Here is a 22,857-nt window from a genome sequence, read left to right on the forward strand (position 1 = left end):
CCACCCCTACGGAGCACCCCAGGCCTGCCCCTTCCCCACTGCCTAGGCTCCTCGTCCCAGACCCCGCCCCGCCCCACCTAGTCTCCTCCTCTGCAGGCCCCGCCACAGTCCGCCCCGGCCCCGCCCCTCGCAGATCGCACCACTGGTACCGCCTCTCCGTGATACGTTTCACTTTTGCGAGCTGTCTTTGGGCTTACAGCCTGAAGGGCTCCCCACCACTGCGTGGGTCACTGAGAATCGCCGCACGGGAGCCGGGTTTGTGCGCCCCTTGCCGAATGCTCGCGCTGCTCCCGGGACGCACCTCAAGCCTCTCTCCCCGTTTCCCGTGGTTCCTTCTGGGGAGTGTCCCCGGGTGACCCTGCCAAAGCTTCCAGCAGGGCTTTGAGCTCCGACAGTGCTCAGCCCGGCCCGGGGAGCCTCGGGTCCACGCTCTGAATCGCCTTCATTGTAGTTAGAATGGCGCGCACAGTGAGAACTGGCATGTGTGATAACTGGGACTTTCTGCCTCTAAGAACCCGAGGATCAGAAAGAACCTGGGGCTGCAATCTGAGGGGAAGGCTACTTAGAGATTGAACGCATGGCTCCCCAAGGGTGAGAATTGTTTACCCTGTCCAGGGTTAACAGGGAAAGGGGAGGCCCCTGTTTGCCTCTCCTCCCTAACTCTTCACACTCCAACCTCGACTTTTCCTTCCTTTTACCGATTTCTTCATTTTCATCCCATAAAACTGGAAAATGCTCAAGATATTAAGGAACATTTGTACTTAAGAAAAATTGTGGTAACATAAATTCAGCATGAAACTTTCTATCTTAACCATTTTAAGTGTACAATTCAGGGATGCTAAATTCATTCATGTTACTCAACTATCACCTCCAGAACTTTTCAAATTCCCAACTGAATGGAATTACTTTCTTTTTTTAATTGTAGAATTGACCCTTATGTGTGATTCTTGAAAAAAAATTCTCCCAAATTATCTGAGAGGTTACATGTGGCCTCTATTATTCTGAGCTTCCTCCCCACCCCTAAATGTGACATCTAGATGAGTGGGACAAAAGGGTCAGTGGGTATTTCAATGGATCTGTTCCTCTTTGGTGGAGAAACCCATAGGTGCCTGTGTTTCCCATTTGGAGCCATTTGCAAGCCCTAGCTTGCAGCCCAAACATAGGCTTTTTTTTTTTTTTTTAAGATTTATTTATTTATGCATACAGAACTGGGGTACAGGACAGGGGTGCAGGGGAGACGACTCACCAGAGACAGTGTGGGGAGCAAAACAGGCAGATTAACAAAGCACAATGCTGAGGGGAGCAGCAGGTGAGACAGGAGAGGTCTGCTGTGCCATGTGGGTCACCTCCCTGGACAGGGATCAAGGGGGTGCTGCAGGCTCACTGCACCACCAGGGAAGGCCAACACAGGCCTGTCTTATTACAGGTCCAGTGCAGCTCAGATAAGTCAGAGTTTGTTCAGATTAGAGAGTGAGAAGCCTGCAGCCTGGCCCAGCCCACATCTCACAGGCTCAAGGGATGTGCAGGTTCAGAGGCCATACAATTGTATGTCAAACCAGTTGGACATTTCCTGGGCCAAGAGTATCTATAACAGGGAGCAGGACACCATGAGAAATCCTCCCTCCCACCGTCCTGTTTTCCTACTCAGAAAAGCTCTCTCTTTCCTGGCTCTGAGTCCTTGCTAAGCATTTCTCTGTTTGCTTTCTCATGTCCTGCCTTTGGGATGCCATTGAGGGCAAGAATGCAAGGGAAGGGGGAGGTGAGACTGAGTCCAAATTTGAATCCAGAACATGGTGTTTCTCAAAGCAGGCACACTGGTGTTCTGGGTGAGGTGAGTCATCCCATGTGTGACAACTGTCCTGTGCATTTTTGATGTTTGCTACCCTTGCTGAATGCCAGGAATAACTAGAATTACTAAAACAACTATAAACATCCCTTTCATCTCTACCAATATCCAGGGATCAGGAGGAAGGAGACTTAGGTAAGCTCAGTGCTCCAAGCCTCGTATTCATTTGCAAAAGTGGAAAGTTTACGGTTAGTTTAGCAACCATGGAACAGAATGGGGTTCAATAAACAGGCTTCCCTTTCTTTTAAACAGGGGTGTGAGGCAGAACTACCCTTCTTAACAAGAAATAAGACCTTTCAGTCATCGGGGCTCAGCTGGAAGGCAGGGTGCTCCAGACCTTGAGAGTCATTTATTTTTCTGTAGTCTCTTGCTCCTACCAAATTCTTGGAGGGCTCAGTATGTTTTAGATTTTAGTTTGCAGACCTGAGGAGATGTGGTATGATGCCACAAGAGGGCAGTAATGAGCCACAAATGGCCTTATCCTGGGGCAAGGGGAATGCATGACTTCCACCAGAGAGAGAGCTGCTCATTAATTACCCGCAGTTTTGGAGTTGCCTAGCAAACTCCCTGCTTGCTGAACGATTTCAGAAAGATGAACTGGGCATCTGAAGGCCAGTGGCAAGTCCACACTCAAGTCTGCCACCACCTCCTGGTCTTGCACCCCAGGGCAGGACGCTTTCCCCTTGAATCCCCAGACTTCCCATATTTCACAGACTCGGTGACACCTCCCACACAGCTTGTGGCCTTCACAGGGCTGAGAAGGTACCTTGGAGGTACCTGGGTAGAGAAAGGAGTGAATGACAAGCTGTGAGGTACAGTTGAGTTGTGAGATGTGGTGCTAGTGCTCAAGGACACTTGGAGCCCAGTGGTCTCTGCACTGGGACACAGGGAGCCCCAAAGACCTGGGTGGCTGGTCAAGCAGCGTGGCCTGCCATTATCACCCGTGACTTAGGGACAGGGGTGGGGACTTGGTGAGTTCTTCCTCCTTTGTTGTGGTTGGGCCTCTCCTGCTTATCAAGAGAGTCACGGAATAGTATGCATCTGGGGGACTGCCCATTCTATGGCCTTCCTTAGGCCTCAGAACTGGGGGAAGAGAAGGCCAGAGACTCAGTCCTGTCCATACCACCCTGCATGTTGGTATTGTCATCTGTGAAATGGACTCATTCCTCAGGGTTGTTGTGGGACCAGCGGGGTGAGAGGTATAGAAATGCTGTTAGACTATGGCACTTGTTTGGTCTTGGGTCAGAGGAGAGAGGGAACTGAGTCATGGTGCTTCCAAGCACCTGACCTGTCCTAGGTCCTTCAAGTATTCCACATAATTGTTCTCATTTGACCACACTCTGGTGTGAGCATCACTGTCCCATTTTACAAATGAGATGGCTGGTTGAATTTTCTAAGAGCACAGCAACAAGATCTGTGACTCCACATTTACTTCTTAAAATAGGGGAATGACATTTTCCCCTTGAACTGGGATGAATTTCTAATTATGGCAGGAAGTGAAACCATGTGATTTAAGGCTTTGCCATACAAGCTGACCTTATTTCCACCAGTTCCACCCGGGACATTTACCCTTGGAACCCGGTGCCATGCTGTGAGGAAGTCCAGACTATGGGGCTGCCTGGGTCGGGTATTCTGGACACCTGACGTCCCACTGAGAGTCAGTATCACCTGCGAGGTATGGGAGAACTTGAGCACAATCGCCTGCTAGCTAAGCCCATTTACCTCTGCAAGCCAGAAATAGAGATGTCCTTGTTTTAGGACAACACATTTAGAGGTGACTTGTTATACAATAGTCACTGGTCAGTGGAGTCCTCAAAGGCCCAGTGATGCATGTAACTAGTCAGAGGGCTCAAGTGGTAATAACAGGCCCACGCCTCTCTGGTCCACGTCTTCCTTCTATTTTTAAAAAAAATTATTTATTTATGGGACCCTCCCTGGTGGCACAGCAGGTTAGAGTGCAGCACTGCAAGCTGGCTGAAGCCACTTCAGTGCAAGTTCAATCCCTGGTCCGGAGGTGATCCACATGGTGCAGCTGACCTCTCCTGTCTCACCTGCTGCTTCCCTCAGCAGTGTACTTCCTCGATCTGCCTATTCTGCTCCCTGCTCTGTCTCTGGTAAATCCTCTCACCGCCCCTGCACCTCTGACCTATACCCTAGTTCTGTATGCGAAAATAAAATATTTTAAAAAAGATTTTTTCAGATTTTTAAATAAAATCTTTAAAGATTTATTTTTTAAAGATTTAAAATAAAATCTTAAAAAAAGAGATTTATTTGTTTATGCATGCAGAACTGGGGTACAGGACAGAGGTGCAGGGGTGGTGAGAGGATTTACCAGAGACAGAGCTGGGAGCAGAATAGGCAGATCAAGGAAGTACAATGCTGAAGGGAGCAGCAGGTGAGACGGGAGGTCTGCTGCACCCTGTGGGCCACCACCAGGGCCATGGGGATCGAACTTGTGCTGAAGCGGCTGCGGCTTGCTTGCAGGGCTACATCACAACCCATTGTGCCACAAGGGAGGGCTCCATGTCTTCCTTCTAAATGTTATCTTTCCCTGACCTGAACTACTTCCTCTTGTTTCCATGGTGGCCTGGGCCCAGGAAAAGTCCCCTTGTCTCTCACCACTCATTGCTGGACACCAATTTAAAAAAGGTCCAAAATGGAGGCACTTGTGTTAAGCCCAAGCACAAAGACTTAAGACCAAACCTAATTGTGGTTTAAATTACCCTGTGGATTCAACCTCCCCAGGGATGAATTCCTACCTGGTGACTATGGAATTTTCTGACCAGCACCATTGAGGTCATCTTTTCCAATTCCCCAAAGGAAGATGAGATCATCTGCCATAAGTCCTTTTTGCATTCTCCAAATGTAGGCTACCTATGCCTGAAATAATTCTCTCATTCTCAATCTTGCCTCTTCTTGCTTATAAAAGCCTTTCATTTTGTGTAGCTTTTAGGAGTAGCTTTCTCAGTGCTATCCAATTCAAGAATCATTTAACAAAGGAAGCTTGATCTTTAAAGGAGTGGGGTTGGATTTTTTTTTGTTATTTGGCTAACCTTACCCAGGGATACCCCACAGAGGAGTAGTCTACAAGGACAGATACACCCAGCACACCTTGGCAGTTTATTACACGCAGAGATATTTATCTATACAGAGAGGAGAGGCAAGTAGCTCAGCTGAAGGGTGGTTGGAGGAGGAAAGCTTCGTTCCACAAAGGCCCTCTGGTCAGGTGGCTGGAAACCAGCCCTGAGGCTCTCTTCCTCTGCCCACTCACTGGAGGACAATTTTGGCAGACTGACGAGAGTTCTCCTAGGTGGGAGACTTGGGGCCAGTGAAACCTGAGCTCTGAACTGGAGGCCCATCTCCTCAGGCCAGCTAAGTTTCATCACATCCATGTTTGGGGACCATGGAGACAAACTGGAAGTGGCAGTCACTGTAGCCTGTGCCCCACCATCCTCCACACTTGGGTGTCATGGGGCTCCCTCCAGCTGGGTCCACATGATGGCGATCACAGTGCTTGGTCTCTACTTTGGATCAGAGGACACATGTTCTCATACAGGCTGGCTTCCTGTTGTCTACTGAACTGGCAGTAGATCTGTCTGGGCTGCTTGCCACAGCTTCCAGCATCCAGCTCCAACTGCTGGGTGGGAGTCTTGTTCTGCCCTGCTGAACCCAGGACCCAGCGGGACCCTAAGGAGTGGACAAGCTGGCTCCTGCTGAGGCCAGAGAGGCTGGGAGCATCTGCAGTGTTAGTCCAAGTTCTGGCCTTTTAGAATGGGGTCAGGCCCAGGGGCCCCAGAGCTTCAGGGGACAGGGGGCAGCTGCAGTCTCTCTGCTGATCAGGTGACTGAAGGCCCAACCAGGTGTTTTTGCAGCCTCACCGGAGCCAGGCGCTTTCACCTTCGTCTGCTTCCAAGAAAGCCAAGCCCCCATGTGCTCCATGAGTACACCATTCTTGGCGACTGGCTTGGCCACTTTCCTGCTAGCCTCACATGCTGGTCATTCCTGTGCTGGGGTGGGCATGCTCTCAAATGTTAAAAAGGCCACAGGTGGGACATCCATAAAAAAAATCAATATATTACTGTTTTGTTTTTACAAACATTTAAAATGTCCACACGCATCTGTACAGGTTGTGAACTGGGTCCTGGAGATCACTGGAAGCGGAGGGAAAGACTAAAGGTGAGGAGGGGTCGTGAGGCACCCACCCTGCCCTGGGCACCTATCTTGATATATCTGTGGAGCAGATGTGCCCCCAAGTCACTTGCTCCTGGCCCCCACACCCTCTTGGGCTAGACAAGGTCCCAGGGGCACTGGTGCTTTGCACCAGTGGGGCCTGAGTGACCAGTAGGGTGGGTTGAACACAATCACCCAGGACCACAGGTCTTGGACCACATTATGAGTGAGTTGAAACTAGGTGGGGGGGGGGTGATGGGAAACTTGACCATTCCTTCAGTGACTGTGTAGGAGGTCAATGACACCCAGCCTTGGGACCCCTTAGTGTCCCCCCACTTCTACCCAGCCGGTGCTTTTGGGAAGGTACCTTGTGCCAGCAGCCAGGTACGGGCAGCCCATCGGGGCCCTGCAAAGGAAGGCAGTTTCAGTGATGGGGTTCTTGAACATTCCACATGCCCCTGCCCTGGATACACAGAGGTGCAGTCCAGGAGTTTCCAACCGAGGCTGCCTGATGCCAAGGTAGGACTCGAATGACTGCCCTTCCCCTGAGTAGCCAGTCGTGGGACACAGACCCCTGACTGCTTGCCCCAAGTGTGCTTTCACGGGACTGTGGAGGCCACTGTGAAGTACCAGGCAGCATGCTGGACATTGGAGGCCAGGAGCAGGGCCGGGCCTAGCCCTGCTAAGGGGCTGCATGGCTTCCTGCCTGGCGGTCTTGACAGGGGCCCTGAGCCCTCTCACGGGGTCCTGATAGCTTTCTCTATGAGTGAATAAACATCCCTCTCAGCCCCAGCCTAGTTCCTCTGTCGGAGTAGCAGACAGAGTGAGGCAGGTGAAGGCCATTAGGGTACAAACTGGGCAGGGATGTGGGGTATCTAGAGGCATCAGCATGGCAACTCAGCCACCTCACATGAGCAGTGGATAGTTTCCTGTATTGGGGGAATGAGCAAGGGACAAAGGCTGAATTTCAGCTAGCATCCCTAGGGACCTTGGGTGAACACACTTAACTCTATTTCAAGATACACACAGAGGTCTCAGAATGTGGGAGCACAGGCTGGGGCCTGCAAGGAAGTGAGGAGGAGGGGCAGAATGCAAAGGCAGTAGGGGAGGAAAGGCAGAGCAGAGCTGTGGACACAGGTGGCCCGGAGGGCCTGGCCCAGCCCAGCCCAACACAGCACAGCACAGCACACAGCAGAGAAGACCGCATACCACAGGGCAGGACCCGCTGCCCCTCGTCAGGACCCTGGAGCCCAGGGCCCCTCGTTTGCTTCCGCATTTAGGATTCTCCTGTTTCAAAGACAAAGACTTATGACTTAGAGGTAAGTTCTGGCCCAGGGCATGAGGTATGGGTCCACCTGTCCCCTGCTGCCCCTTGCACTTCCTGTGTGTGCTTTTGCTCTGTTCTTCATGTCTTTATTTTTGGATTCCTCAAAACCATCAGAGGAAGGAATACTAATTCCTAGTGTCCCATATGGATGAGGAGACTAAGGGATAATGGACATCAGAGGTCTGGGCCCCTAGCTCCGGAGCCCTTTGGAAGGCAACCTTCCACCTCATAGCTGGAGGTTCCTCTCCATGCTCTGGGGTGGGGGAGTGGGGGGGGGGGCGGCTAGAGTGGAGCTGGGTCTGAATATGTGGCCGTATGGAAACTCAGTTGTGTTTTTCTTTGCTTTTCTGAGTTCCTCTGGAAGAGTCCACATGTAAACCCTCCCGTCTTCTGGAAAGAGGAACTGAAAATTTTTGGCTATTTCAGGCACCAGGTTGGGGGCTGTGGGAGAGGATAGGAAAGAAAAAAGTTGGGGATTTGCGAAGCAAAGGAAGGGGCTCAGGGGAGGACAAAGATTCGGGAAGAGTTAGACCACTGCAGACTGAATAAACCTTTTTCAGGGATGGAGTGGAAAGACAGAGGCGAGGTAGCTTTCGCTCCCCTTACGGCCCTGGACGCTGAGGGGACTCTACCCTTGGCCACTCTTCCATCTCTATAGGGGGTTGGGACCAGGGCAGAAGGAGCTTGACAGTAGTGCTGGCAAAGGTGGCCTGTCAGGGTGGGCACCCCAGGCAGTGCCAGCTTGGCTTCTGGGGTATGCAGCTGAGCTCTGATAACTGGGAAGATGTTAGCCTGAAACCAGCTAAAGGCAGCAAAGGATGGGTTGAGATACTTAGCCTGCTCTGACACATACCACAGGACACGGCTGGTCCAGGCCTGGAGGTCCTGGTTCACCCTTCTGGCCCTTTACTCCTTTCCGTCCTGGGACACCTCGCTCCCCCTGTACAAGGAGGAGATGGGGTTATGGCCATGGCTGGCCTCCAACGCCTACCAGAGACAAGGCTGGACCTGCAACTACCCCTGCCCTGTGCCCCTTCCCAGCCTCCACCTGCCCGTTTTCTCTCCACCTGCCCCCACCTTCTCTCCACGTTCACTGCGGTCACCTTTCTCTCCTCGAGGTCCAGGGAAACCCTGACAAAAGGATCGAAGATTAAAGTGAAAAATACGAACTGAGGTTTGCTGCTGTCATCTGTTTATTTCTGCTCCCTTCCTGCCCATCACTGCCCCTCCCTCCATGCACATTCATGGTACCAGTTAGCCAACCCCAACTCCTAGGTGGCCTTGTGCTTCTGGAAGGAATCACCCAGCAGTGCCACTAGCAAGGGGTCTTCTTTCACATAATGCTCAGATTCAGTAGGCACTGGCCCTAGCTTGGCTAGGGCTGGAGAGCCAGGAAAACCACGGAAGTTTGTCACCATCTTTGACCAACTGAGAATGGGTGACTGCTCTATGTGCCTTTGACTCATTCTCTCATACATTGCTCCTCCTCCCCACCCATTCAAACAACATTTCTAAGCATCCACTGGACTTGGCTTTGAGATAAATTCATCTATCATCCACCCATCCTCTATCCATCATCATTCATCTATTGTCCATCCATCATCCAGACCTGATGTGTTCCCTCTTTATTAATTATGGTTTTTATTTTAACATATTTCAATATGTTAAAGGTCCTGTCACTCCAGTGGTGAGGGAGACAAAAGCAAACATGAACAAATGAGACTACATCAAACTAAAAAGCTCCTGCATCAAAATGAAAAGACATGCTACTGAATGGGAGAAGATATTTGCCCAATATATAGCCAACAAAGGGGTTAATACCCAAAGTAAGCAAAGAACTCATAAAGCTCAACAATTAAAAAAAAAGTGAAGGGCCCTCCCTGGTGGCACAGCGGGTTAAAGCACAGCACTGAGAAGCTAAAGCCGCTTCCGCATGAGTTCGATTCCCGCCTGCCCTGGAGGTGACCACAGGGCGTGGCAGACCTCTCCTGACCCGCCCGCTGCTAGCCTCAGCAGTGTACTTGTCGATCTGCCTATTCTGCTCCCCGCTTTGTCTCTGGTGAACCCTCTCACCCTCTGCATCTTTGGCCTGTACCCCAGTTCTGTATGAATAAATAAATCTTAAAAAAAAAGTGAAAAAAGAACAGAGGATTTGAATAGACATTTCTCCAAAGAATACATACATATTGCCAATAAACAATGTCCATAATCTTTATTCTTAGAGAAATGCAAATCACCTAGAGAAATGCAAATCAAAATGGATACCACCTAATATCTATCTGTGAGGATGGTTATCCAAAAGACAAGAAACACCAACTATTGGAGAGGATGTGTAGACAAGGGGGCCTTTGTACACTGCTGGTGGGAATGTAAATTGCAGTCATTATGGAATGCTGTATGGAGATTCCTCAAAAAATAAAAAAGACTTCCCACACAAACCAGTCATCCCACTTCTCGGTATTTACCCAAAAAATATAAAGATACGAATTCAAGGGCATGTAGGCACTCCCATGTTTATTACATTTGTAATAATAGCTAAAACTGGAAACAAACTTAGTGCCTATAACTTGAAATGTGGTCTCTATATACAATGGAACACTATTGTTCACTTTAAAAAATGATGAAATTCTGCCATCTATAACAACAAGGGTGAACATACAGAGAATTATGCTTAATGAAGTAGCTAGGCAGAAAAACATCTATGATTTCACTCACATGAGGTATATGGACAAATAAACAGATAACCTAAATGAAACAAAAATAAACTTTTGGATGATAAGACCAACTAGTAGCTGCCAGAAGGCAATGTGAAGGAGGAGGGGAGCACCAGGAAGAAGAGGATAATGGTAAGATGAAAGGTAGAATTGTACTCTTAGTGGCGACCGTAAGGGAGTATTTACGCATGTTGGCTCTCAGTGATGAAAGCCTGGAACTTACATGATGTGATGCAACCTTACATAAAAAAAAAGAAAAAAAGAGGAAAATGTCTAGCTGGCCAGGTAGACACAGCTTCCCCAGTGCTTGCCAATCAGCTCTGAAAGACAGCAAAGGGAAGGTGCCATTTACATGCAAACCAACCAAGCCTCAAATACTCTCTTTATCTAACTCTTACACACCAAACCAGCATTTCCTGTGTCTGAAATCACCCCTGGCCAGGTGACAGGCAGCTACAGATAATGCTTATAGCCCAGAACCCACAGGAACTATTCAAATGGCCTGTCTGAAGATGTCCATACTGTTTTGCCTAGTCTTTCCAATGGAAAGCTCCCAAAAGCTCTGGCCAAGTCTTTGCCAATTCCTTTCTGGCTCCTGATCAAAACTGGTGCCTCTCCATGTGGCACTGTATAGTGCAGTGTATCCTTCACTAGGGAAGGAAAGAAATACATTGTTCTTTCAAAGACTTTTTGAACGAATCATCTTTGTGTTATTACTCAGTTACCTCTGTGAATTAAAACCCCTTTGGTTTGAATGTGCCACATATGGCTCTAACACATCAGAAGTGGGGTGCAGAAGATGAGCAAAGTTCAGTGACAGAGATATGAACCAAGATGCCACAGGTTACAGGGAGAGGTTCTGTTCTGTCTGGGTGAGAGGTCGGGGAAGATTCCTGAGCAGACTCTCTTTTCAGCTGGGCTTCCTGGGCAGTACTGGGCTGGGAGTCCCCAGATAGGTAGGGTCACTGGCTTTGGGAAGCTTCTCTGAGATATAAGTCTCTTAGAAGGCAGCTGCAGCCACGTGGCTGGGGGAGGGGCTCTCGCTAGCTCCGCCCCTCCCGTCTCCCAGGCACCAGAACCTGAAATGGATTCAGTATCATCATCGCCTGGCTCTTCTCTTCCATTTAGAAACGTGTGAGAGTTCTCTCTCATGTCCCTGATTGCTCTCAAAGGTGGTATTCTCTTATTCTCTCCTTAAACTTTACGGGGGTCACCAAGTCCTTGCAGCGTAGCTGCCATTTTCCTTGCAATAGTTACCTGCCTTTCCTGGGTAGGATCTTTCCTTCTCTCAGCCCATGACTCCACCCCAACTTCAGGGTTATGCATGTAATCAGGCTGGGTGTGGCATTCCTATACTATGTGACATGTCACCTAATGCGGCCAGTGAGACTTGAGACTTTTAAGAGTAGTCGGTGAAATAAGACCAAAGGAAGAAGAAGAGCATCGGATGGTTTCACTTTTAGGAGGAATATAGGGGAACCAAATAAGGGATCAGGAAAAAGAATTAAAAAGCCAAATTAACAGGCAACTATAAATCAGAGACATTCTGCAGAGGAGGGGAAGAGAGTGATCAAAAGATGGGAGGGAAGAGCACAAGGAGTGTGGTCCTGGTGCACAGATGACTTGGTGGTGGGAATTTTACTGGGGCTATACCTGAGAGGAGAAAGCATACACTGTACAAAAGTGAACACTGATTAAATAAACAAACAAGTAAATAAATAAATAGACTTTTAATGTAGACAGTGAGGTAAGTTGTCTTTCTCTGGAATTTGGGCCTGGAAGGATGTGGGTCTAATCACTTTGTGGAACGTGGAATGCTGCCCACCCAGCGGAAGCAGAGGGAATGGAAAGCGAGAGGCTGGACTATGAAGACACAGTTGAATTCTGGATTCAAATGCTGTACCTCTGAATTTTCTGACTCTTGCAAATGAAAGAGACTTAACCTAAACAACATTGGGCTAGAAATTCCCTTATTACCTTTCAAAAAAACTGCCCTAAGTAAAGGTTCATCATCATTCACCAGGATATTGCAACAGGCTCTTCATTGCTCTTCCCATTTCCCTGTTCCAATGCCTCATCCATTCTTCCATTACCCTTCACCCATCCAACCATTCAACATCCATGCATCCACTTACCCACCCATCTGTTAATCTATTATTTACTCATTCATCCACCATCCATCTAGCCATCCATCATCCTTTAATATATCAGTTATCCATTCATTCATTTATCTACCACCCATCCAGCCTCCAAACATCCACCCATCATCTACTCATCTATAATTTATTATCCATTTAGCTATCACCCATATATCTAGTTATCTACCACTATCTATCCATCCATCATCTATTACCCATCATGTACCCCTCGTCCATTCATCTATCCTCCAGCCACTAGTCATCTCATTCATCCATTTATTATCTATCCATTTCATATCATTTATCAATCAATCAATCATCTATCCACCTGTTTATCCATCCATCCATCCATCCATCCATCCATCCAATACCTACCCTGGGCTGTAAACTGGACTTGGTACTGGGGACTCAGGGAGAACCAGTTATAGGCTTAGCCCAGGTAGCAGGGGGCAGAAACTATGCATAGTTGGTACCTGATCACTGTGGATGGTTAATACTTACATCTAGTCCTGGCTCTCCAGGCCTGCCCTGAGGAGAAACAGAGAGGAGGCTTGAAGAGGGTAGGAAAAGGGCCCTGGGAACACAGGTGCTGGAAAGTTTGGCCTTGTAAGTTGACCACTAGTTTAAACAGTGGTGCAGGAGTTGACACCACGGTGGGGGCGGGCTGGGGGGGGTGGTGTCTAAAGGAAGATGATTACCTTCTCTCCTTTGGTTCCTGGCAGCCCAATAAGGCCTGGTGGGCCAGCTGGGCCCTGGATGGAAAAGGAAGGGGTCAAGAGGCATGCTGATTATCGGAATTACAGCTGGGACAGAAGAGGCTCATGAACTCACAGGCAACCCGGCAGGGCCTCTATCTCCTGTCTCTCCCTTCTCTCCCTTTGCTCCATCCAAACCCTGGAATCAAAGGGGTCACATGAGTCAGGGGTATGAGGGCCAGAGAGATAGTATGACAGGACAGCTTGGAGCCTGAGTGAAGCTGGGGGACAGACTCCAGGCTCTGACGAGCCAGGCTGGAGCTTCCTTTGTGGGTGAATATTCAGTTGGTGCTGTGGGGGAACACATTTTGTCTTTTCCCACATGGACTCCTTCAGTAATCATGCCAGGTAGTTAGGGTCACAGTCACTTCACAGATGAGAGTGGGGACCAGCTCCTTCTGCCACACAGCCAGGAAGTAGCAGGGCTGAGAGTCCCAGCCTTGTATGCTGTCCCTGATGGCAGCTGCCTACTCTAAACATGATCTAGGGGGACAGTGACAAAACAGAACCAGAAGCAGCACATCTGGTTGGGCCATGTGTGCAGCTGAGTAAATGAGTAGAGACGCCGGGGGCGTGGCAAGCAGTGGGGCCAGCTGGCCTCCCCTGCTGTGTGGGCCTCCAGGGGCAGGGACAGGGAGGCCATACTCATGGTTTTAATTTAAGAGCAGAGACATGACATTATGTAATACACAACGAACATAAGATTTCGTGTCCAGGCTGTGGGCAGTTGACAGATAATTGTGCAGGGGAGTGGAGTGGGGTGGAGGGAGGGTGCAAGGAAGGGGGAGTCCAAGGACTGGGGACTCCAGGCAGAGGAGAAAGTGATGAACAGACCCTTCCCCCCCCAAGTATGTGAGGTGGTGGGGATCACCAGCTCTGAGGGTAGGGAGGTCTGTGCCAGGGAATTGGCCACATTCAGGCCCTGGGGAAGAGCCTGGGCTGATTTGGAAGGTGGAGCCCTTACTTTGTCCATTAGCAAGGTTTGCTCTGTAGCAAGTAAGGGGAGTTTCCACCCATGTCCCACAACTCACCTTGGGACCCTGGATTCCTTGGAGGCCCTGGAGGAGGGGGACAACATATCAGGAGGAAGTAGGGCTAGATCCAGAGTCAGGGCTACAGCCCTCTTATAGTGGCCATAGAAGCTTGCAGACCACTCCTGAGCCCTGTGGCCCTGATCTCTGCAGCCTCTACCCTCCTTGCCTGGCATGCCCCTTCCCTGGGGGAATCCTCTAGGGTCATAGCTCCCAGCCTGGGTCCACATGCTCTTCACATCCCAGCTGTTTCAAGTCAAACTTTCTTACCACAGGGCCTGGGGGACCAGGAGGGCCAGGAGGTCCTGGTTCCACTATGATCTGGGTCTAGGAAGGAATCAGAAGAGGATTAGACCCCATCACCCCACCCATCCGTGGTCCTGAGCTCACTGGACACCAGAGGAGCAATGGGCGTCCAGATCCACCAGGCCCAGGCTTCTTCCTGTCCTGAGATGGGCACTGTCTGGTGGGGTTCCAGCAGCTGGCCTTTGGGCTTTCAGATGGACCTCAGGCAGAGGACACAGTCCAGGGTTCCCTTCCTCCCCCACTGCTCTGGGCTTGGTCAGGCCAAGTGGCCCTTCGATCCCAAGGCTTGGGGCCCCAGATGGTCTGGGCTGGGCATTGCAGGGAGCCTCTGGTCCTTAGCAGCCCCCTTACCAGACTCTCCCTCAGGTTGTCCGATGCTGGCTCTCCCTTCTCCCCCTTGGGGCCATCGGAGCCCTGCAGGACAGGATGGCCTTGAGCTCTTTCTGCCCATCACCCAAGCCACCACCCACAGTGCTCAGTACCCGCCTTCCTTCCCCATAAGGCCCTGGGCAGTAGAATAAGTTGGCCGTTGCAGCTTAAAATAGTTTCTCCCTAAATCACTGTGACATACCTTTGGTGCCCAGTAGAGATGTATTTAGGGAACACACTAATAGAGGTATGAATTATTGCTGGAGGGACAGGGGTGGCCAGGTGCTCAGGAAGGGAAGGCCCAGGTTCCCTAGCTAAGTGGGCTTCCTAGAGGGGTGCATTGGGGGTTGAGTGGCTGCAGCAACCTGGCAGCTCTTTCAGGGCAGCCTTGACAAGAACAAGGGGCCTGAGGACCGTGACTGACTATGGGTACCAACTGCCATTCTCAGCCTTGTCTGTGCTTCCCTGTGGAAGTGGAAATGATCATCCCCATTTCTGAGGTAGAAACTGAGGCTCAGGGGTTTAAGGCACTAGTGCAGGATTCTAGAGCAGGACGTAAACTTGGCAGTAAGAGCATGTGTGTAACCACCCACTGATTCCCTTCCACAAAACGGGGCACACCTGATTTCACCTAAATGAAGCCTTTTGTGGGGAAGCACCAGAGGCTCAGACAGACTAGCTGACTGGGAGCCTGGAGCCTCCCTTCAAAGGCTTAGTACCCCCAGGCTGGGCTAAAATCATGGGTCCTAGCCCCAGCAGCTCCTCTAGTAGGTACACGTTCATTCCATCCCACCTCAGGGCCCATCACATACCGGAAGCCCTGACAGGCCCATTTCGCCTGCTTCTCCTTTGGGTCCAGTCGATCCAGGCTCTCCTGGGTCTCCTTTTGGCCCTTTGAGACCCTGGAAGCCCAAGACCAAAGTTTGGTCCTCCTTTTCCTCATCCGGCAGGTCCCAGCCTTAGTCTGCCCAGACCCTACTTCCTCTTTATGGGTTCTGGCCTGTGTGATGAGTGTACCAAGGGGCCTGGAAGGGGGCCAGGAGTGGGCATCCCTAAGCCTCCCTCATGTAACGGAGTTGCAGGGATCAGGGGTGGAGTGGGTGGGATCGGCAACTGAGGTGGCACTTACAGGGGGCTCGGGCTTAATCGTGTCCTTACCTCTCAGAATGTAGTGGTGGGAGCCCCCAAGCCCCACATGCAACCTATCATCTCCTCAGCCCCCTTCTATCCACAACATACTCACCTAACAACATACTCACCTAACAATGTGTAATGTCAACTAGGGGCCCAATGCAAGGCCTGCCCATAAGTTTCAAGTGGCACCATGGACAGTGTCTCCACAGCATTACAATATCTATATTTACAATACTAACTCCGGGATGGTGTCTGCTAACATTGGGAGGTTCTTTGCCACTATGTGCCAAGCATCGCCCTCAGTGTTTTCCATTCATCTGTTTAATCCTCACACCAAGGCTGCCAGAAAATGTGGCCTTTTACCAGTTCTGTGCACAAGTGTACACACACACACACACACACACACACACACACACACACACACACGGAGCTTGACACCAGACACTGACATCATCAAGGAAACAAAAGACCCAGAGACCTTCTCCCCATCAATTCCTGGGGCGCCGGGCAATCCGAGTTCACCCTAGGAAAGAAAAGATAGCAAGAAGGGTTACAATGGCTGAAGGTTCCCTCCAAGAGATTTATGACCTGAAGGTTGGGCTGGGCTGGCTCTGCCCTCCTCACCTGGCCCCTCCCGTCCCAGTGCACCATGTATGCCGAAAGTTACAGCTTTGGAAGCTGGGCTGGAGGGCCCTGTGATTTGCTCCAGGCAACAGAAACCAGGGTCAGCCCTGACAGGGCTCAGTTTTGGCTCCTCCAGAGCCAGGGACACAAGGTGTAAATGATGCAATCTACAGGAGTTTTGGGGTATCAGGATGGAAGGTGAGGATGAAACTCCCCAGGGAGTAAGTTGGGCCTGGGATGAAGGCACTAGCTGGTAGAAAGGAGCAGGGCCCCTGGATAACCTCTAGAACCTCTAGCAGGACCCTGGAGAGAAATGAGGGTCATGGTGGTGGGGGGGACAGGTTCTGGAGACAAAGGTTTGAGGGCCACACAGCTGCATCTGCACTGACCTTGGCTCCAGGGATCCCTGGTGGTCCTGGGGGCCCCTGTGGCCCAGGAGGACCCTGTGTGAAAGTCAAGCTGGTCAGCATCCAGAAGAGGGACTCCCTGTATCTGCCCGCCCACCCCTTCCACCCTGGGGCCGTAGCTCTTCCAGTTGAGGGTCAGGGGCCTGTATAGCCTGCTTCCCACCCACTCAGGTCAGGCCAGTGTCTTGGGGGAGGTCTGGAAGAAGCTGCAGTGTCCAGCTATGGTGTTTCCAGAATCCTTTAGCCTTCAGAGCAAGCTCCCCGTGAATATAATTTTCTTCACAGAAATTCAGATACAGATCCTGAGATACTCCTATTGTCTCTAGGAGCGACCATAAGTCCCCACTGGTGTTTAAGGCCAACCACAAACTGCATCCCCAGAAACCACCCTGCCTTTTGGCCTGTCCTGTGGACTCTTTGGCCACCGGCTCCATTGCTTGCTGCTTGGTGGTCTCCCGGGCAGTTCCTGGGGTCTCGTGGGTAGGGGCTGTTGTGTCTAGGTCTGACCCAACTCACAGCTCCTGCCCCATTCCAGCTGCCCCCCGTAGGTTGTCAGCACCCCAAATTCATGCCCCTCCCCAGGGCCATACCCAGCTTAGCCCCTTGGCCCAATAATCTCTAGTTTCCCCCACCTCAATCAGTCAGCTCCTTCTTGTTGAGATGGCTTTCATCTTACTATTACCCTTCACCCCACTTGCCCTCTTCCAGGCCCTGGATCCAGTGACAACCTCCCCATGCATCCTCACTGCCTCCAGCTGCCCCAACCTACTTTCTTACACTTACCATCTCATCCCTAGCTAGTCTCCCCACCACACATGATTTTTTAAAAATTATATTTTTTCTTCATTTTGTGCATTGTTTCATCTCAGTTGTAATTCCCATGGGCTTCCCACCACCAATTCACCCGTCTGTACATGATTTTTTTTTAACATCACTTGCCTGCTCAAGAAACAAATATGGCTGCTGCCCATCCAGTGGTGCCATCATCCCCATATAGCACCCCAAACCTTCTTCCTACCTCCCTGTCCTCATCAAGCTTCTCCTACAGTAGATACCATGCAGGAACATGCCCCGGGGCCACATCACACCATGCCACACCATGCAGGCCTGGGGGCCACTGTTACCATCAACTTGTACTTCCCTGAGGCCTGTGGGAGATAACTGGAATTGAGGCTCAGGAGTCAGGTGCTTGTGAGCCACTGGCACCCAGCCTCTTTCATCACTGGAGATGAGTCCCAATGGGTTGTGAGCATCTCCTGAGGCTCCTGGGGCCAGGCCTCACCACTCATCCTTCCCCAATGGCCATTGAAAGATCAAGTCTTCTAGCCTGTGCCCTCTGGAAAGGCCCCAGGAGAGCCTGTCTGGCCCAGACACCCCTTTTGCCTTGGCCTCTGGGGAACTCAGGGCCTTATGGACCATATGCACAGCTGCTCTCTCAGCACCTGTGGGACTCAACATAGCACTGATTTCCTTATCAGGTACCTGGTAAGTTGGAGTATTTGTGCCCCTGATCCCTTTTGTAAAGAAACAAAGTAGATGGGTTTTCCTTCAGGAAATGACAAGGACATAGCTGGCCTAGTCAGGAACATTACCTTAAGGGCATCCAAGATCCTGCCATCGTAGTCAATTATCACTGTGTCTCCTTGCTCACCTTTGAGGCCTGGGAGGCCCTGAGGCAGGAAGAAGAGGAAGAAGTCAGGGAAGAGCCAGCTTGCTGTCACCCAGCAAACTTTGTGACCTGGGCCCAGAACTCCGCACGTCCAGTCTTCCATGTCCACTGTGACAATGGCTCCCCAGCTCACTGAGAAGACACTGCAAGGGCCAGGCAGGGTGTGCACAAGGGACAGAGCACACTCTCTGGGACCAGCTGAGCTGCATGCTCCTGCCTGGGTTAGGGGTGGCTGTAATTCACCCATTGAGCTGTACCCCTGTGTTCTGTAGGGAATTTGGGAAATTTCATGTTGATGTGAGTTTCCTGAGATGATCAGATGCTGGCAGATAAGTCCAAAACTGTGCAGACCAATAAAGGACATGCTGACTAGATCATGTCCTGCACTCCAGTTTCCAACTTCTGGTGATGCTGCATATACCACGCGCTAACTTCCTCACCCAGGTCCCTAGCACACATGTGCCCACATTTGCACATGCATGTGAACATAAATCCACACCCCTCGCTCACATGTATAGGTCTGCACATCCGTGGTCAAGCAACCACACAGGCACTCAGGCATGGTCACTGGCTCTACCCTTCCCCTCTGAGCCTTGCCTGCCCACTGGGTATCTCTCTGTGAGGTACCCAGTGAGGAGAACAGTGAGGGGAGTTAACCCTTTGACTCAACCCCTGTCATCAGAGACCCAGGCCTGAGCCTTACTTGCTTGCAGCCTGCACAGCACTTTTACACTGAGGTCTTGTACCCAGTGCCCAATCTAATCCCTCTACCTCCTGAACAAACAGGCTTCCAGCTTTAATGATTTTCTTTCTTTCTTTTTTTTTTTTTCAGGAGGAAACCAGTCTCTGGGAGCAGGAGGGGATGTGATGCTCAAGGTCACAGAGTTGAGAACAGGATCTGGGTCATCAACTTGAAGGCTGATGAGGTTGGGGCACAAAAGATTTGGGTGCAGCAGGGTGGCTGTGCTCTTGGTGACAGGGATGAGCAGGATCCTTGACTTGGGAGTGCCCCCCACAGGGGTAGGGTGATGTGATGTAACTAGTTGAGGGTTTATGTTGACTAGACCAACATAAGAGAAGAGACCCATGGTTAAGGGGGGAGCAGGGAGAGGTCACGACTCTATCTCTTTCAGCATTTACCAAGACCATGTGTTATGAAATTAAACAACAACAACAACAAAATAGATATGAACTATTGTATAAAAAAAGACTCCTGGTCCTTGGAGCTGCATTGCTCCTCTTAGGTCTGTGGGCAACAAGGAGCTTCTGAAGGACCTGGGCAGTTGGATCCCCGGGGAAATAGCTTACCCTTAGCCCCGTAGCTCCGTCGGCACCTTGAGGGCCGGGCTCCCCCTGTGGAGATATGTGGCTGCAGCCATGTGTGCTGAGGTGAAGCCCTACCCCTGCCCCCACCACCCCCTTGCCCCCAAAAGGCACAGGGACCATGTGCTGGAGCCCAGGGGTCAGGTCAATGTACGTGACTTGACACCCTAGAAATGGGGTTCCTGGCAGACCTAAGGGACCCTCCTCTGATCTTACATCATATAAGGATGGGCCACTGTCAGGAGCCCAAGGCTACACAGTAACCTGGTCACATAGTTGGCTTTGGTGGAGACCTGGCCTCTCTTCAGGCCTTCTGTCACCCACCTATGGTCAGTCCCTGATTGCCAGTCCAACCAGACCCCTAGGTCCAGATCTTGAGCGACTCCCAGTTAAAAGGGTCTATTAGAGGTGCAGACACACCTTCTCCCCATGATAGGGGTGCTATGGGGGGGGGCCCGAGGGAGCTGGAGCAGTGTATCATGTCACCTTTGGTCCTGGGGCACCGTCCACACCGTTCTCTCCCTTAGTCCCCGTGCTGCCTGGCTCACCCTGTAACAGGACATTCATGGGTGAGTGCTGCTGGCTTTGAGATTAGTTCTGGGGATGTGCCTGAGCCCATGGGGGTGTGTGGGTAGACCTCAGGCTCTCCCCAGCCTCAGTAACTTGGGGCCAAGGAATCCTTCCAGGCTGGTCTTAACATATTCATAGCAGCCCAGGGTCTCAAAAGATAATTTGGAGGCAGGCTGGGCAGGATCTGGTGACCATGTTGAGGGTTGGGGAAGCCAGTTATTACCCAGTTCTGGACTTGTGGGTAGGGCAGAGAGGGTCCAGCTATGGTGGCACTTGAGGGTGTGAGGGGGGTACATGGCTGGGATGCACTGCCAGCCTCAGTGATTTGGGCCTGGGGCCTTCCTGCTGCTTCTTTGGCCTGTCTTGGGTGCAAGCCCATGCCCCCATGACATAAAAAAGCCAGGCAGGGACTTCACCAGGCTGATGGGGACCAAGGGGGGAGGCAGTGGGACCTCTGGTGGAAAGACTGGTATACCTACCTTCGGCCCTGGGGGTCCTGGGAGCCCTGGTTGGCTTGGTGTTCCATCATCCCCCTGAGGAGAGAACAGATAGGTCAGACCTGGCCACAAGCCGGCCCGACTGCGGGCCATGAGCCTTCCTGTTGACATTCCCCAGCACACCAGTTCACTTGTGCCCCCAGGCTGGCTACACAGGACAGGGCGGTGCCTGTGTTCCATTCTCGCCTCTGTCTCCCATCCCCACCACCCAGGGCTGATGCAGGGCACATCTCAGTGTACAGAGGAGTGGGAGGGCTGGTGAAGGCGAGGGAGTTTATTCAGGCAGCAAACACCTTGTAAGCACCCTCTGTGGGCCAGGCAGACGTGTCCCTAAAATGGGTCGGAGGAGGCTGAGGGAAAAGAAATATCCTGTGCAGAGAATATGGTGCTGTGCAAGGAAGAGGATGTAAGAGAATGGAAGGATAGGCATGGACTGAGGAGGCCCCACTTCAGCTGGTGCTGAGGATGGTATTCTGAAGGAACAGCTGTGTCGAGCTAGCAGGGAAGAGCCCCGGGCAGGGGAAGGGAGCAGGGAAATCCCACTAGCGGTGGCTTGACAGAGCATGGCCCATGCCCAGCAAGTAGGTGGGCTCACACTAAGCATGTCAGACCAGCCCCCAGTGATGCTGGTACTGCTGGCCCAAGGACCACACTTGGAGAACCACAGTCTTGGGAACAAATATGTAGTATGAGGAAGGGAGAGAATGAGTGAATGAGTGAATGAGATCCTGGCTTCGGAGACTAACCCACAGGAAGAACTCTGGTCTGCTGTGTGGAAAAGGGCATCTTCCCACAGGGTGGCCCCCAGACCCCTGCCCCCATCCCCAGCCCTTCTTTCTAGCCACTTCCCACACTCCCGCCAGAAGACCCCTCACCTTCTTGCCAGGAACTCCGGGCTCACCCTGAGGGGGAGGGATACAAGAGAGGTCGGAGCCATGAGCCACCTGCTCCTTTGGTCAAACCAGCCTCACTGAGTTCAGAGACCCCAGTGCCGCAGAGGGGCGCACATGGGTGGTGGGACCAGCAGCTTTGGATTCCACTCCCCACCTTGTTCCCTCTAAGATGAATTGCCCTGAGCCAGAACTGCTCTCGGAACTGGGGATGTTGCCCAGTCTTGGGGGTCGCTGTGAGGTAGAGAGAAGGTGCTGAGAGCTAGCATGTTTAGTTATTTGAGTCTCACAACCCAGGGTGAAGGTAGAGCAGAAAAGGTTTATCATTTTTCAGCCTTATTGAGGCATAATTGACAAGTGAAATGGTAAATCTTTAACGTGTGCATGATGATGTAATGCACATATACAGTGTGCAAACTCCCCTTGATTTAATTAAGGCAATGTCACCTCCCATATTTACCCTTTCTTGGTATTGAGAGCATTCAAATTCTACTTGCTTTGCTTATCATGCTCCCATTTAACAGATGAGTAAAGAGAGGCAATAAGTAATTTGCCCAGGCCTGAGGAGGAGGATGAGGATTAAGAAGCACTCACCTTGGCTCCTGGAGGTCCCTTTGGGCCCTGGAACAAGAAATGAGGTGTGAAGGCTGAAACTGGAGGGGCAGGGTGCAGGGCTGTGTATCTGTAGTCACCAACCCCAGTGTGGGCAGGTGTGGGAAAGGGTCTCCAGGCCTGGAATCCACCGGCCTAGGCCTTGGAAATGCCCCAGGTACTGACCATCTCGCCATCTTGTCCAGCCTCTCCTTTGGGACCCTGAGAGATAGAAGAGGATGGACATGAGGGAACATAGGGACTTCACAGCTCACTGAGCCAACATCTTGTACCTGATCCCCTGAAAAGGAGGAAACACTCTCCCACTTCACAGATGAGAAAGTTGAAGCTCAGGTTATGTCCCCAACATGACAGGGAATAGATGAGTCAGCTGAGTAGCAGCTCTGAGAGGGGATCCCGGTGGATTTTGATGGGGGTGTTGGCTCTGCATGGGAGAGGAAGGACAGGCTGGAGCCCCTGGTCTGGGAGAGGGAGG

At 51.2% G+C, this 22,857-nt stretch overlaps 1 protein-coding gene across 1 annotated transcript in view; it reads right to left on the bottom strand.

Moving 5' to 3' along the window:
* Nucleotides 1-4,943: 4,943 nt before the first annotated feature.
* The window catches only part of COL23A1 (collagen, type XXIII, alpha 1), a 305,502-nt gene continuing 287,588 nt past the window's right edge, over nt 4,944-22,857 (bottom strand). Inside the window, exons 10-29 of the mRNA XM_012722702.1 lie at nt 22,548-22,583; nt 22,365-22,391; nt 21,756-21,782; nt 20,863-20,916; nt 20,300-20,362; nt 19,799-19,843; nt 18,414-18,491; nt 16,804-16,857; nt 16,269-16,313; nt 15,469-15,558; nt 14,639-14,701; nt 14,252-14,308; nt 13,982-14,008; nt 13,027-13,089; nt 12,894-12,947; nt 12,697-12,723; nt 8,421-8,474; nt 8,197-8,283; nt 6,384-6,422; nt 4,944-5,997 (exon numbers count right to left, since the gene is read on the bottom strand). Coding sequence (XP_012578156.1) covers nt 5,995-5,997; nt 6,384-6,422; nt 8,197-8,283; nt 8,421-8,474; nt 12,697-12,723; nt 12,894-12,947; nt 13,027-13,089; nt 13,982-14,008; nt 14,252-14,308; nt 14,639-14,701; nt 15,469-15,558; nt 16,269-16,313; nt 16,804-16,857; nt 18,414-18,491; nt 19,799-19,843; nt 20,300-20,362; nt 20,863-20,916; nt 21,756-21,782; nt 22,365-22,391; nt 22,548-22,583 — 993 coding nt within the window. The 3' untranslated portion in view covers nt 4,944-5,994. The remainder of the gene's footprint in view (nt 5,998-6,383; nt 6,423-8,196; nt 8,284-8,420; nt 8,475-12,696; nt 12,724-12,893; nt 12,948-13,026; nt 13,090-13,981; nt 14,009-14,251; nt 14,309-14,638; nt 14,702-15,468; nt 15,559-16,268; nt 16,314-16,803; nt 16,858-18,413; nt 18,492-19,798; nt 19,844-20,299; nt 20,363-20,862; nt 20,917-21,755; nt 21,783-22,364; nt 22,392-22,547; nt 22,584-22,857) is intronic.

Source organism: Condylura cristata, unplaced genomic scaffold (genome assembly GCF_000260355.1).
Source record: "Condylura cristata isolate star-nosed mole 26May11 unplaced genomic scaffold, ConCri1.0 scaffold00008, whole genome shotgun sequence".
Taxonomy (NCBI): Eukaryota; Metazoa; Chordata; class Mammalia; order Eulipotyphla; family Talpidae; genus Condylura; species Condylura cristata.